The sequence below is a fragment of the Rhinolophus sinicus genome, chromosome 14, assembly GCF_057876585.1.
Source record: "Rhinolophus sinicus isolate RSI-liver-muscle chromosome 14, RSI-T2T, whole genome shotgun sequence".
Classification (NCBI taxonomy): Eukaryota; Metazoa; Chordata; class Mammalia; order Chiroptera; family Rhinolophidae; genus Rhinolophus; species Rhinolophus sinicus.
Window position 1 is genome coordinate 102,480,053 of NC_142514.1, and position 13,777 is coordinate 102,493,829.

At 49.5% G+C, this 13,777-nt stretch overlaps 1 protein-coding gene across 3 annotated transcripts in view; it reads left to right on the plus strand.

Moving 5' to 3' along the window:
• The window catches only part of DSCAML1 (DS cell adhesion molecule like 1), a 356,394-nt gene that overhangs the window by 332,183 nt on the left and 10,434 nt on the right, over positions 1-13,777 (plus strand). For all 3 annotated transcript variants that reach the window (XM_074335416.2, XM_074335417.2, XM_088791437.1), the window contains 5 exons: positions 2,151-2,290; positions 8,009-8,162; positions 11,488-11,605; positions 11,987-12,150; positions 12,462-12,560. In XM_074335416.2, coding sequence (XP_074191517.1) covers positions 2,151-2,290; positions 8,009-8,162; positions 11,488-11,605; positions 11,987-12,150; positions 12,462-12,560 — 675 coding nt within the window. The remainder of the gene's footprint in view (positions 1-2,150; positions 2,291-8,008; positions 8,163-11,487; positions 11,606-11,986; positions 12,151-12,461; positions 12,561-13,777) is intronic.

The following is a 13,777-nucleotide window of genomic DNA, read 5'->3' on the forward strand; positions in this document are numbered from 1 at the left end:
TATTGGTAAACATAAATGAATATTGAATGCATAAAAATGATGATGATGATGATGACGACGATGATATCATCTTAGGGAGGGTCTAAAATATATGCAGAATTACGGTATACAGCAATGGCACATAAGTTGGGAGAGGGTAACTGGAAATTCTAATACCTTTGCATTGTCTGAGAAGAAAAGTACCAATTAATGTATTAGACTTTGTTAAGTTAAATATTTATGTTGTAATCTGTTCAGTAACCACTAAAAGTAATGAAAGACTATATAGTAGCCCAACTAATAGAGAGGGAGAAATACAGCATTTTAAAAAATACTCAGTCTAGAAGAAGGCACAAAAGGAAAGAAAAAAGGAAATAGGTGGGACAATTGGGAAATATTTAGTAAGATGGGATATTTAAACTCAAATACATCCATAACTGCATTCAAGGTAAATTGACAGAATTCTCCAGTTAGAAGATAAAGACTGTCAGGCTGGCTAGCAATGAAACACAACCCAATATGTGCTGTTTATAGAAGACATCTGCGACATACAGGTATAGAAGGGTTCAACGTGAAAGGATGGAAAAAGATAAAAGGCATACCATGCAAAACTGTCAAAGAGAAAACTGGACTATTAATGTCAGACCATGTCACACTATGTTATACTAATGTCATGCTATACTATAAGCCAAAAGTGTTATTAGAGATAAAGAAGGACACTCTGTTGTGATAAAGGACTCAATTTACTAGGCAAATAAAACAGTTCTAAATTTGTGTGAACCTAATAACATAACCTCAAAATATATAAAAGCTAAAACGGACAGAACTGAAAGGATAAATAGAGAAATCCTCAATTACAGTGGAAGATTTCAGCATACCGCTTTCAATAACTGACAAGAAAAACTATGCCAGGATAGAGAAGACTGGAACACTACAGTTAGCACACTTGCTCCAGTGGCCATCCACACTGCAGAGACACGGCAGAGGTGGAATGGCAGAGCTGTAGCAGCAGTGAGGGAGGGTGAAGTCAAGGATGATTGCCAACTTCTGGGCTCAGGCGCCTGGATGAATGATGATGTTGTATCTAGTTATTTTATTTAACCTAGAGATGTTGACCACTTACTAGATTTTTGTTTAAAAAATGAGGTAGGTGCTAGAAGCTAGAAGCTGAAAGAAGGAACGCAAAATAATAATTGTTGCAATTTATCAAGTGTCTTCTATGTGTCAGGCACTGGCCAGGTGCTTTGTTCTAATTAGCACTAATTCGCCCTAAAACCTTTAATGTGGTTGTCATTATGTCCATTGTACACATGGGGAAACTGAGGCTCACAGAGGTAAAATAAGTTGAATAGGATACCATCACTTCCTCAAAGGAGTGTTAAAGCTCCCAGGAAGGAAGACAAGCATACAAGGGAGAGATGAAGACGGAGAGTGTGGGCCGAGAACAGGAAGCTTCCAGTCTCACGGCCAGAGCACCCCGGGGTCTCAGCCAGGCCAGGGAGGCCCAGAAATGGGACCGGGGGGAAGTCAGAGTCCATATGAACTGGGATCCACTTAGGATGGATTTCCCAGCCAATTCTAAAGTAGACTTTCCCTCCTGAAAACAGAAAGGGCCTAGCCAACAACCCTAGGGCAATGTCCTGGGCACAGCATCACAGTCATCCACTTGCTGGAAACACAGTCATCCACTTGCTGACCACAGCCCTTGACCCTCAGGAGGAGACCCCCTCTATGAGTCTGGAGTCCCCACCTCACAGGCCTGAAAGCAAAGTGCCCAGTGTATTTGTTTGGCCTAAATACAAGCTATTAGTAAAGCACTGGATGGGGAGCATCCAGTCATAGGGTCATAGGGTCATAGGGATCAAGATGAATTCCTCATGGGCTATATTTCCCTCTTGAGGGTCCTAATTGTCCTAATTCCTTGGTTCTGGCCAAACAGCTCTGCAGCTGGCTCTTCCCAGTGCCTCCATCTCAGAGACTTTGTTACAAGTCTAGAATGATGCCTTTGTCCTCCCACCTGTTTGCCATGCTAGAACCTCCCCCTTTAAACCTCAAGGATGCCTCCTCCAGTAAGCTCTCCCAAATTGATCTGCCTCACTCTCCCCATCCTGTCATTCTTTCCCACAGGCCTGTGCTCCTCCTTTCTCTAAACTGGCCTTCTCCCTGCTCAGTTCCAGGTCCTCCCGCTGGCATCAAAGCTGTCCCTTCATCAGCCAGCAGTGTGGTGGTGTCTTGGCTCCCCCCCACCAAGCCCAATGGGGTGATTCGCAAGTACACCATCTTCTGCTCCAGTCCTGGATCCGGCCAGCCGGTAAGTGGGCCCAGGATGAAGAATGAGGAAGAAAGAAAAAGTACTCTATAGATCAGCTGGCTTCCAGGCCAAACCCTGGGCATGCTTACATCTGTGTTTCTGCTGGGATTCTGGACACACGAGAGTGGCTGAAGCCTCACCCAGTGTCCACCTTGGATCAGTCCTCTGTTCCAGGGGCTGCAAGATTGTCACAAGCCGTGGAAGCCCTTTGAGTCAGGGGTCAAGACCAAGAAGCCATGAAAGAGAGGCCAGGGCCTTGGCTCTTTTGGTCTGGCTGACCAAGGAAGCCTCTAGCAGGCCGCAGAGCTGTTGACTGGGGACTGGCAGGTCCATGGTCTATGGAGATGAATCACTTATTAGCGCAGTCGGTCTGGGCTTGGAGGGTTGCTGGGGCTCTGTCCTGAGTGTCCCCCTCAGTATGGATCCAGCTGAAGGGAGGAGAAAAGATGGGGAACAGCTGAGAGAAGGCAAGGGCATCTCTCTAGGCCAGGGCCTGGGCCTAGCTGAGGGGAGAGAACTGAGAGATTGTAATACGTGCCCAAATCCTGGGGCGGGGGAGGCAGCCCCCAGGCTGGGGCACATTGCAGGGTGCTAGCTAGCCCTTACCCTTGAGCTGAATGCTGAAAGGGGTCAGAGAGGCCACACAGAAAGGGAAGAGAAGATGAGGAGGGTGCAGATATGCAGCCACAGCTCATAATATGCATCTTTCTCTCTGCCTCCACTCAACCGCAAAGGGCTGCTGCGTGACTGCCCTGGAGCACACCTGTTCTAGTTACAAGAGCAGGTGCAAAGATACCTGCCCTCAGGGGGCTTCCAGGTGGGTAGGGAGGCTGAAGGATGCCCACTGGAAGGCCCAGAGTACTGTCCAGGAGATGTGCTCGGGATGGGGGAGCAAGAAGCAGGATGCCAGTTTCTCCCTCCATCAGCAACTTGTGCTGTGATAGCAGCCCCAGCATCTGCAGATGAGCTTCTGGCAGCCAGAAAAGCTGTCCTGAAATTGCTCAGTAATTGTGTCATCATCTCCTCCTCTGCTCTCTGCTTTCCTGTGGTCTTTCTGAATTATTCTGAGTGGTAGGTGGCTCAGCTCCTCACCAGTGAGGCCAGAGTTCTGTAGCCAGAGGGGAAGCCCAGAAATGCCTTTTCAGTGACTCCGTCCCCTCCTCTCCATCCTCACAGCCACTACCTCACATGCGGGAAAGTGCACTGTACAGTTCCATGAATCCCCACACACCCCGGCAAGTGGCACCCAGAGCAGGGAACAGGACATTACATGCCCCAGAAGACCTCTTTGGCCCCTTCCCACCAACACCCTCCCTCTGGCAGGGTAATCACCATCCTGACTTAAGATTAGTGTTGCCTCTTTGTACGTGATATAAATGGAGTCGTATCATTTGTCTGGCTTCATTTACTCAACATTATTTTGAATTTGTGAATTTCACCCACATTGTTGTGTGTGGCTATAGATCATTCACTGTCACTTCCGTATTGTTTTTGATTGTATGTGCATATTATAATTTATTTATCCATTGTGTTATCCATTGATAAGCATTTGGCTAGTTTTCAGTTTGGAGCTGTTACAAATGGTGCTGCCGTGAGCTTTCTTGTACATGTCTCTGGTGCTCATGCATTCCTGTCGGGTGTGTACCTAGGACAGGAAATGCTGGGCGCTGGGGTCTGCAGAGGAGGGGTTGATAACACCCTGCCATTGTTGGGTGGTTGTGCCAATTTTCCTGTCAATGTTTTTAGCCATGTTTTCTGCCCCTCCTTCCCCACTTCCCCACCCCTCCCCCACACACATTCTGGGCTCTCCTTACACTAAGCTTGTCACCATTCTGGACACCCACTCTGCCCTTTCACACCCCTAAGCTCAGCCCCTGTGGATCCCTACCATGGCGTGCCCTTCATCCTTTGTCCTGCCCTGAGTGCACTAGATGGCACCCAGCTGCACGCTTGTCTGTCTCCTGCACTGGTCTGCGGAGCCCTGTGAGGACTAGAGCAGCATCTTTCCATCTTTGCGACCGGCTGCCGGACACTGTGCCTGGAACATCATTGTCACTAAACACTGTTTGATGAATGAATTGCGAGCAGCCTGGCAATTGTAAAGCCTTAGACATTGGGCAAGTTTCCCTTCATAAACTGATTCTCAAGCTTGGGTCTGATAATGAAGTCTTACAGAAGGATTGGTATCTGGGAGCTCAGCCTCCTCATTAACTCCATTCAGAAGCCCCCAGTCGACTGGCTGGTGACCCCTCTCCCAGGCCCCAGAACAGAGCTGCTGGTCCTCCTCCTGCTGCCAGAGACCCTGGGTCCCTCCCTGCTTACTGTTCGTGTCCTGAATGGGTGGGAACCTCCACTCTCGTGGGAAGATTTCCCATCAGACAGTGTCACAAAAGGGGCTAGGTGTGCTAGTGTGATGAGAATTTTAGCCACATTTGGGGTAAGGACTGGGCTTAGTGAGGGACCCAGGACCTAACCATTATGTGTCATTGTTTGATGTTACCATTCTGCACAAATATATTCCAAATTCCAAACAGTGCATTAAAAATTCATTTATGAAAGAGCTCCAGGAATGAGTGCTAGGGATGAGGACACACTCATGTATACATGACAGCGCAAAACCATGGGTATAAGAGTGGGGTTAAAGACAGATGCTTGTGAGTCTGCGTGTGAGTGTATGACAGTGCATGCGGAACCCTCGGAATAGATGTGGGAAACTGCATGTGCATCGGCTCCCAGGCAGTTATGCCCTGGGGGTGACCAGAGCCGTATTGAGTCCTGTTAGAAATTTTACCAAAGACAAAACAGCTGTTGTTTTTCTCTGATTATCAAAATAATGCAATTTTATTGTAGAAAATCCTGTAAATATAGAAAGGAAATGAAAAATTACTCGTATGACCATTCCCTAACTATAAACACTGGTAATGTTTTGGTATATAGCCTTCCAGTCTTTGATCTGTACATATATTATGGGTTTTGTTTTATTTTACAAAATTAAAATAAAATTTTACATAACGTTATAAAATTTGCATTTTTCATTGAATATAGGTAGGCACCTTGCCATGCTATAAAGATTTTTTTTAAATATGATCTTGAATGGCTGTATATACATAATCTATTTAACCAGTCCCCCCCCCATTATTCTATTTTCAAATTTTCACCGTCATAAATAATTCTTCATTGCGTATTCTTCATAAATGTCTCTGTGTACATGATTTATTATTTTATTAGGGTACGTTTCTGTAGGAATTCCTGGGTCACAAACAATACTCTTCAGGTTTGCACACACATTTGCAAACGGCCCTCCAGAAAGTCTGCGCCGCCAGCACTCTAAGTATATACTTGTTCCTCGTGCTTGAGCTGAAACACCACATTATACATTTTTCATTTTTGCCAGTTGGATTTTTCTTAATGTGTCTTAGTTTAAGTTATATTTCTTTGATTACTAGTTACTATTGTTATATGTTCATTGGCTGGCTTTGTTTTGTGTTTTTCATCGTTGGGTAATTGTCAACTCACGTCCTTTGTCCATTTTTCATTTGGGTGGCTCATGTTTTTTTCATATTGAGTGTGCTTTACATATTGAAGACAATCTTTTTTTTTTATCATATAGGTTGCCAGTATTTGCCAGTTCATTGCTTGCCTTTTGATTCTATTTTTGGTGTACCATAGGTTTCCTTTTTATGTAATTCAAATTTATACATCATTTCCATTCACTATTTTTGCCTTTATTTTTGTGATTAGAAAGACAGATAAGTGTTTAACTATAGTTTCTTCTTTTGTAGTTTTCACCTGTTTTTTAAACCTTTGATCCCCTGGGACTTTATTTGGGAGTATGGTTGTATGTTTTTTAAAGTGATTTCAGCAGATTCTTAGGGAATCCAGATTAAAAGGAAGGCTGAGCAAAATGCTAATACCTTCAAGAGGAAACCAAATCTTTCCTGCCCTGTGTAGACACAAATGTACAGTCGGGTACACATTGAAATACACAAGCAAGTACACTCAACTTTTCTTCACAAACACACACATACACACACACCCCACACCTCTACCCTCACAGAAAAATGAACCAGGAGAAGAACATGTCCCATCATATATATATATATGAACTTATATAGAGAACATATATATATAACCCTTGCCTCATTTGTGCCTCACTGGAACCACACAGGATAGGCAGAGCCGTATTGCTTCCTTAGCTTGCAGGAGAGAAAACTGAGGCCCCAGGAACCATGAAAGATACGTATGAGTCATATGCCTAGTAAGAAGGGCAGACGAGTGTTGAAGTCATTACACTACCCCACTTCATGCTCAGATATGAGCCACAGTTATGTCCACAATCCCCTGAGTCTGTAGCCTGAAAGGACTTCCCAAGTACCAGGGCTCAGGGTGGCTCTGCACCTGTCCCCTGCAGGGACCTCTGGGTTCAAGGCCAGATCTCCATGAGGGAGATAGGAAGAGGAGTTTGCCAGGGAGCTCTGTGTGTCTTGTGGGAAGCCTGTACCTTCTCCCTAGCATTTCCCTGCAGACAGCCTGCGGCCCAAAAAGATGTTTTCTCCTGTTATAAAGTCATTGGGCCCTTCAGCCTCCCACGGGGCACAGAGAACGTGCCTCTGTGACCCTATATCTGTCTGGAGGTTTGTCCTTCAGCCTGTGATGAATGCATCTGCATATCTGTGTGTGTGAGCGTGCGCATGTGCTCACTTGTGTGCAAGAGCCTGTGACTGCAGAGATAACTAATTATTAGCTCCCTCTGGCCTCAGGGCCCCCCCATCTGTTCCAGGGGCTCCCCCTCCCTAGACTTCCGCCCTGATTTCAAAGAGGCCCTAATGCTGTCCTCCTTTCCCTTCCCTGCGGCTGACCAAAAAATAAAATAAAATGAAAGTCAGCCCCATCCCGCCTGCACAGGGAAGAGGCTGACAGGAGGTCTGCAAACTAGCGCTTATCAAAAGCTCCTTCTCAAATTCATTTCAATATCTGAGCCTCTGGTTTCCAAGGCAACATAATCTTTTCATCAAAGCAACTGGTAAAACCACTGGGATCTGATATTGTTTTGTTGGCAACTTGTCAAAACTGTCATTTGGTTTAAAAAATTTATAGATTTATATAACCGACAAATATATATGGGATCTATACCACTACTAATCATTAATAAAGTGCTGCCCAGTGAAACTCTCAGAGTTCCCTCTCCCGCCCCTTCGTCCCCAGATGGGTTAGCCACCTACAGAATGAAGGACTGGTACTTAGATGGCAGGGCTGGGAGGTGACTCTGAGTGGGGACCGAATAGGGAGCCTGTCTGCAACTCTAATAAGGCAAATGTAGTAATTTAGCTTCTTCCTAGAGACTCCCTTTTCTCAAGGTTTTCCTGGGACCCTCTCTCCTCCATTTTCTCAGCTCCATCTCTCACCCAAAACACTCACATTCCCTGGCCAGGCGCTACAGTTGCCAGCACCTGGATCAGTCAAAGAGGTAAACTGAGGCTGACCCAGCAACACCCCAGAATAGGCCCCTCAGCTCCCAGAGCCAAGCCCAGTGCGGACTGTTCACTATGGCTCCAAACCCAGAAAGAGCAAAGAAGGCAGGATCCTGCCTTCCCTTCCACAGCCACCCCACCACCAGCCATCACCTCCTCTGAGCCCAGGGCCACGAGGAAGGTTGGAGTTGGAGGCTGGAGGCCCGAGGGCCTTGGTTCTTAGTATTTTTTTTGCTCTGCCCCGCAGGCTCCCAGTGAGTATGAGACGAGTCCAGAGCAGCTCTTCTACCGGATCGCCCACCTGAACCGTGGTCAGCAGTACCTGCTATGGGTAGCTGCTGTCACCTCTGCTGGCCGGGGCAACAGCAGCGAGAAGGTCACCATCGAGCCTGCTGGCAAGGGTGAGCAGCCTGGGGCTGGGCCAGAGGGATAGAAGCTGCCATAAGCCCCCTTCTAGAATTCTGGTTCTCCCCAAATAGGGGCTGTCTCCCCTCCAACTTGTCTGTCTGTGAGGAGCTGGCCAGCCACCTGCCTCCCTCCTGCATCCACCAAGACTGGACCTCTGCTGCCCCCTGACTCCCAGAAAGCCTCACAACATGCTCGAGGCAGCACTGATACCCAGGGACCAGTCCCCCCTCCAAACTCTACTCTGGGGTTGAAAGAAGGGGGAGTCGGACCACCGCCCACCCCCGCCCGGTCCACAGCGGTGTTTTTGTCCCAATGGTCAGCTCTCCAGAGTGGGCTGAGGCAGGGTACACTGCTCCACAGGGGCAGAGCTGTGAAGAGAACCCCCTCATCCCAAAGCCTGGGCACTTCAGGTGGAGGGGACCCCACTGATTGCTGCTGGTTCATTCGATCAACAGACTACAGAGTGCATGTCGTGAAGGAGGCTCTGGGCTGGAGGCTGCACACAGGGTGGATTAAACTGTGTGGACCTCAGGGGGCACCCCACTGGATCCCTGACCTGGGCATACGTGTGCCGTGGGGCTCGTGTACCCACTTTACAGGGAATGACAGTTGTGAGGCTGCAATCCAAGATAAGTCAGCCAGCCTCACTGCTAGCCTGCCTTCTGTGCCAATTGTAGGTCTGGGACTTAGCCACACAAGCCCATGAATTCAGGTCCTCTCCTTTGATGCTGGGCCTCCCTGGGCCCTTCCTCTTGGTTCTGCCTCCTCCACATCCATCTGACTCTCTAGCCGAGAGTCTCAGGACCAGCACTCGATTGGGGTGGTGCCTGCCTCAGCCCAGCCACCGTCCTAGGGTGACTAGCTGCCTTGGTTGGGACACAAGAGTCATCAGTCCTCCCTTGCCACAGGCTCAGAGTTAGCTAGCACTCACTAAGGGCCTGCAATGGGCCAGGGGCCGCCGCCTGCCCTGCCAGTAGGGTTTGCTATCCCATTTACAGTTGAATACTCTGAGCAGGAGTGGCATGGTCTGCAAGGCAGCTAAGAGTGGTGGGCTAGTTCTTCTGGCCCCAGGTTGGGGCTCTTTCCACACAATCTCAGCATTTCTAACCTCCCCTCACCCTTCCTCCCAGAGGCATAGCATCCCCTCCTCCTACACTCGTCTCCTTCAGGAAGAAATAGGCCTAGAGCCTATAATCCTCTCAGAACAGCTGGCACTGGCCCTGAGACAGGGTCCGAGGGCCTGGGTGTCTTGGCAAAACCTGGCCCCTTCCCCTCTGGGTATGAAATGTAACATTCCCAGAGGGCTTTGTACTTCCTAGAACACATTATACATCCTCCTGTTTTGTCCTCACAGCAGCCCTGTGAGGTAGGAGGGACAAGCACTGCTCTTCCCTTCTCTCCCACCCGCCACACACGCACTGAGACACAGACAAGTTCAGGGAGCCAGTCCCAGCCGTGTGGCAGAACCAGGCCCAGAACCAAGTCTCTAGAGAACGGGGCGTTCTCCTCAAGGCCCCCAAGACTTCTCTCTGGCCCCAATGGTGGCCATCTTAACTTGGGCCCCTCGGCTCTGTCCAAGTCTTTCCAGCCACGAGGTGGGCCACTACTGCTCTGAGCAGCCGTTTTCCTTCTCCTCCAAAGCGCCTCCAGACCCATCTCCTCAGCCCCACCGCCCCAGCACTGCCCTCACAGGAGAGGAACCTCCATTTCCGGCACCCAAACCTCTAAACATTGCTTCCTCAACCACCTTACATGTTCCAGCTCCCCAAGAAGGGACCCATGGCTTAGAGGGGCCTGCTCTGGCCTTCTGAAACACTTGGTCACTTGGTTAATTTAAGACCTTTACTGAGGGCCTGGAGCTCTCTGAGGTACCTGGCAGGATTACCTTCTCACTGCACCCTAACATCGTTGCCTCCCTTGCTTTCCATGATGCCGCTTGTGCACCCCGGTCCTCTCAGTGTGCTCCTGTCCCCGACACCACCACCCCCCCCGCGCCGATCACCCCCACCCCCCCACACACACATCTGGGACATTCCTTTCTCCTCTGTGCCCATATGTGTTGACCCCAGGGCTTTGCCACTTCTCTGTTAATCTACATTCCCCCTCCTGGTGACCTCAGTCACTCTGCTGACTCCCGCATCAGTGTCTGTGGTCCAGCCATCTCTCTTATGCTCCAGAACATTTATATGCAGCTGCTTTCTAGCTGCCCCATGTACTTCGCGTCCCCAGGTACTTCGCTCTCAGCACGAGGCAAAGTGTTCCCATCTCTCCTGCCTCCCCCTCCCTCCTCCCACATGCCCTGTCTCCATGAGGACACTGTCACCCGCCTAGGTGGCCCAGCTGAAATCCTAGCAGTCATCCTTACCTCCCCTGCCATCTCCTGCCCTGAAACCAGTCACACCCCAAGTCCTGGGAGTCCTTATCCTGAGCTGCTCGTCTCCTGCCCACTGCCATATATCACCTCCAGCCAGCACCGTGCCCACCGTCTTGTCTCTGGTCTAGGTGCGTCCTTCAGGACCAACTCCACCAAACCATCCTCTGCAAGCAGCCGGAAATTTATCTAAAACTACTTTGAACATCTCCATACTTACTTATAAGCCTCTAGTGGCTCCTCATGACCTAAGAGGAAATCCAGCCTCCTTGCTCTGCCAGGAGCCGCCTCCACCCGCCATGCTGCTACTCCTACTCACCCTTCCAGCGCCTGCTCTCGCCCGTTCCTCTTTACTCGCCCTGGGCTTTGATCACCCAAGTATCTGAAGATCCTCACACTCGCCATGTGATTCAGGCCTCTATGCCTCTACTCAGTGCTGCTCCCTCTTCCTAACATGCCTTTTCTGCTCTGCATGGTGAATTCCTTCTTAGCCTTCAAGATTCAGGTCAAATCTTCCTATTCTAGAAGCCTCCCCTGGCTGTCACCTCCGTTACCACTGAACCTGGCAGAGTTCACTTCACCTTCTTTGTGCTCCCATGAGTACTTGCACCTACTCTTTCCACAGTATTTTTCACCCAAATGATTTTTTTTTATCTGTCTCCCTCTTGGACAGTGAACAACTTAAGGACTGGGAATAAATCTTATTCATTTTGTGAATCCTCAGAGTCTCATATGATAGCTGACCTATAAAAGGTATTTGATACATGTTTGTTGAATCAATGACTCCCAGCTGAAATTCCCTGCACCCATCTCCCAGCCCACACCCAAGGTAGAGGTCAGGTAGCAGAGGAAGGACTTGATGTGAAGTTCAGGGAGCCCTAAGAAAGGGGGGCCAGGGCAGTGTTGTGTGTAGCAGTAGGGTGGCCCTCATACTCTCTTTCTTGTAGCCCCAGCAAAGATCATCTCATTTGGGGGTACCGTGACGACACCCTGGATGAAAGATGTCCGGCTGCCTTGCAATTCAGTGGGAGATCCAGCCCCTGCTGTGAAGTGGACCAAGGACAGGTGTGTGCGGGACCCTGGAGGGATGGGAGACCCCCAGAGAGGAACATAGTAGAAGAGCCGTGAAGAAAAGAATCAGATGTCCCTTCCTTCCAGCTGACTTGGTCGCCTCCAGCCCTGTGGAGGCCCTGCTGGGTACACAGCTACCACAAGCAGCCCTGGCCTCCCCGACTCGCCTCTATTGGGAGTTTAGGATCTCCCTCCCCTGGATGGTCAAAAGGCCAAGGTTACTAGATAACACCTGCCCCCCAGGAAGTCCTAAATAAAGACCCAAGAATCCAGGGTCCCCTAGCAAGCTTCCTTCTGCTCCCAGCTCCACTTGCTTACAGACCTGGGGGAGGCTCCAGGTGAGGGGATACTTGCCATAACCCATACCCCCCACAGTGAAGACTCGGCCATCCCCGTGTCCATGGATGGGCACCGGCTCATCCATACTAATGGCACGTTGCTGCTGCGCGCTGTGAAAGCTGAGGACTCAGGCTACTACACCTGCACGGCTACCAACACTGGGGGCTTTGACACCATCATTGTTAACCTTCTTGTGCAAGGTGAGACCCTGCAAGGCATGCCTGGCTTGGGTGGGGGCAGGGATGGAAAAGGAGTAGAAATCCCATTGCGTGAGAGAGAGGGTTGTTGAATGGAGGGAAATGACCAACCACCAGGGAGACCAACCCTCAGTGGAACAGCAGTGCCAAATGGAAGAAGAGGCAAGAAGAGTGGTGAGAATAAGCAGGAGTGGGGATAGTGCCTAGAAGATGGCAAACCCAGCCCCTTGCCCTTCTTCCCATTTGGGTACCCCTTGCCCCCCATCATCAGAAGTCAACCATTGTGGTGAGGGCTGTTGGCTTTCCCCTCACAGTTCCCCCGGACCAGCCCCGCCTCACTGTCTCCAAAACCTCTGCTTCGTCCATCACTCTGACCTGGATTCCAGGTGACAATGGGGGCAGCTCCATTCGAGGTGAGAGGGGTCTGGATGAGGAGGGGAAGAGAGGGGAAGGAATTCTGGGCCCAGGGGCAGAGGAAGGGCTTCACTCACTCCCACCACGTATCCCCATAATGCCCAGGAAGTGATGGAGGATGCGATTCAGACCACAAGGAACTTACCTAAGTACCATGAAAAGTACACCAGCATAGGCATCTGGGCTTTAGGACACCTACCCCCGTGCCACTATCGAGCTGTGTGAACCTGAAGAAGTCATTTCCTTTTCTGGGCCTCAGGTTCTAAATCTGTAAAAGTGGACGAACTACTAGATGCGTGCTTCTCAAACTTGAACTTGCATGCAAGGTGTGGTCAAACAATATGGTGAATGTTTAAATTTTTTAAAAATTTATTACAGTAAAAGACACATTGCCATTAATCTCCCTCAAAATACTCCCCCTCACTTCGAACACATTTATCCCATCATTCTTGCCACTTTCTGAAGCAATTCTGGAAGTCCTCTTTCATGAGTGTCTTTAGTGGCACTATTGTCGCCGCCTCGATGTCCTGAATCAATTTAAAACGTTTACCTTGAGGGCCGGCCCAGTCGCTCAGGCCTTTGGAGCTCCGTGCTCCTAACACCGGAGGCTGCCGGTTCGATTCCCACATGGGCCAGTGGGCTCTCAACTACAAGGTTGCTGGTTCGATTCCTCGACTCCCGCAAGGGATGGTGGGCTCCGCCCCCTGCAACTAAGATTGAACACGGCACCTTGAGCTGAGCTGCCGCTGAGCTCCTGGATGGCTCAGTTGGTTGGAGCGTGTCCTCTCAACCACAAGGTTGCCGGTTCGACTCCCACAAGGGATGGTAGGTTCTGCCCCCTGCAACTAGCAACGGCAACTGGACCTGGAGCTGACCTGCGCCCTCCACAACCAAGATTGAAAGGACAACAACTTGACTTGGAAAAAGTCCTGGAAGTACACACTGTTCCCCAATAAAGTCCTGTTCCCCTTCCCCAATTAAAAAAAAAAAAAAAAAAAAGGTTTACCTTTCATGGTCATTTTGACTTTGGGAAGAGCCAGAAGTTTCATTGTACCAGATCCAGTGAATCAGGTGGATGAGGATAAACTGTAATAGTTTTATTTGACAGAAATGGCCATACCAGAAGCGATATGTGACACGGAGCCTTTCGGTTGTGATTACAAAATATGGTGAATGCTGCTGCCGAGTGCCATCCAACGGAAAGGCTGGGATCTCC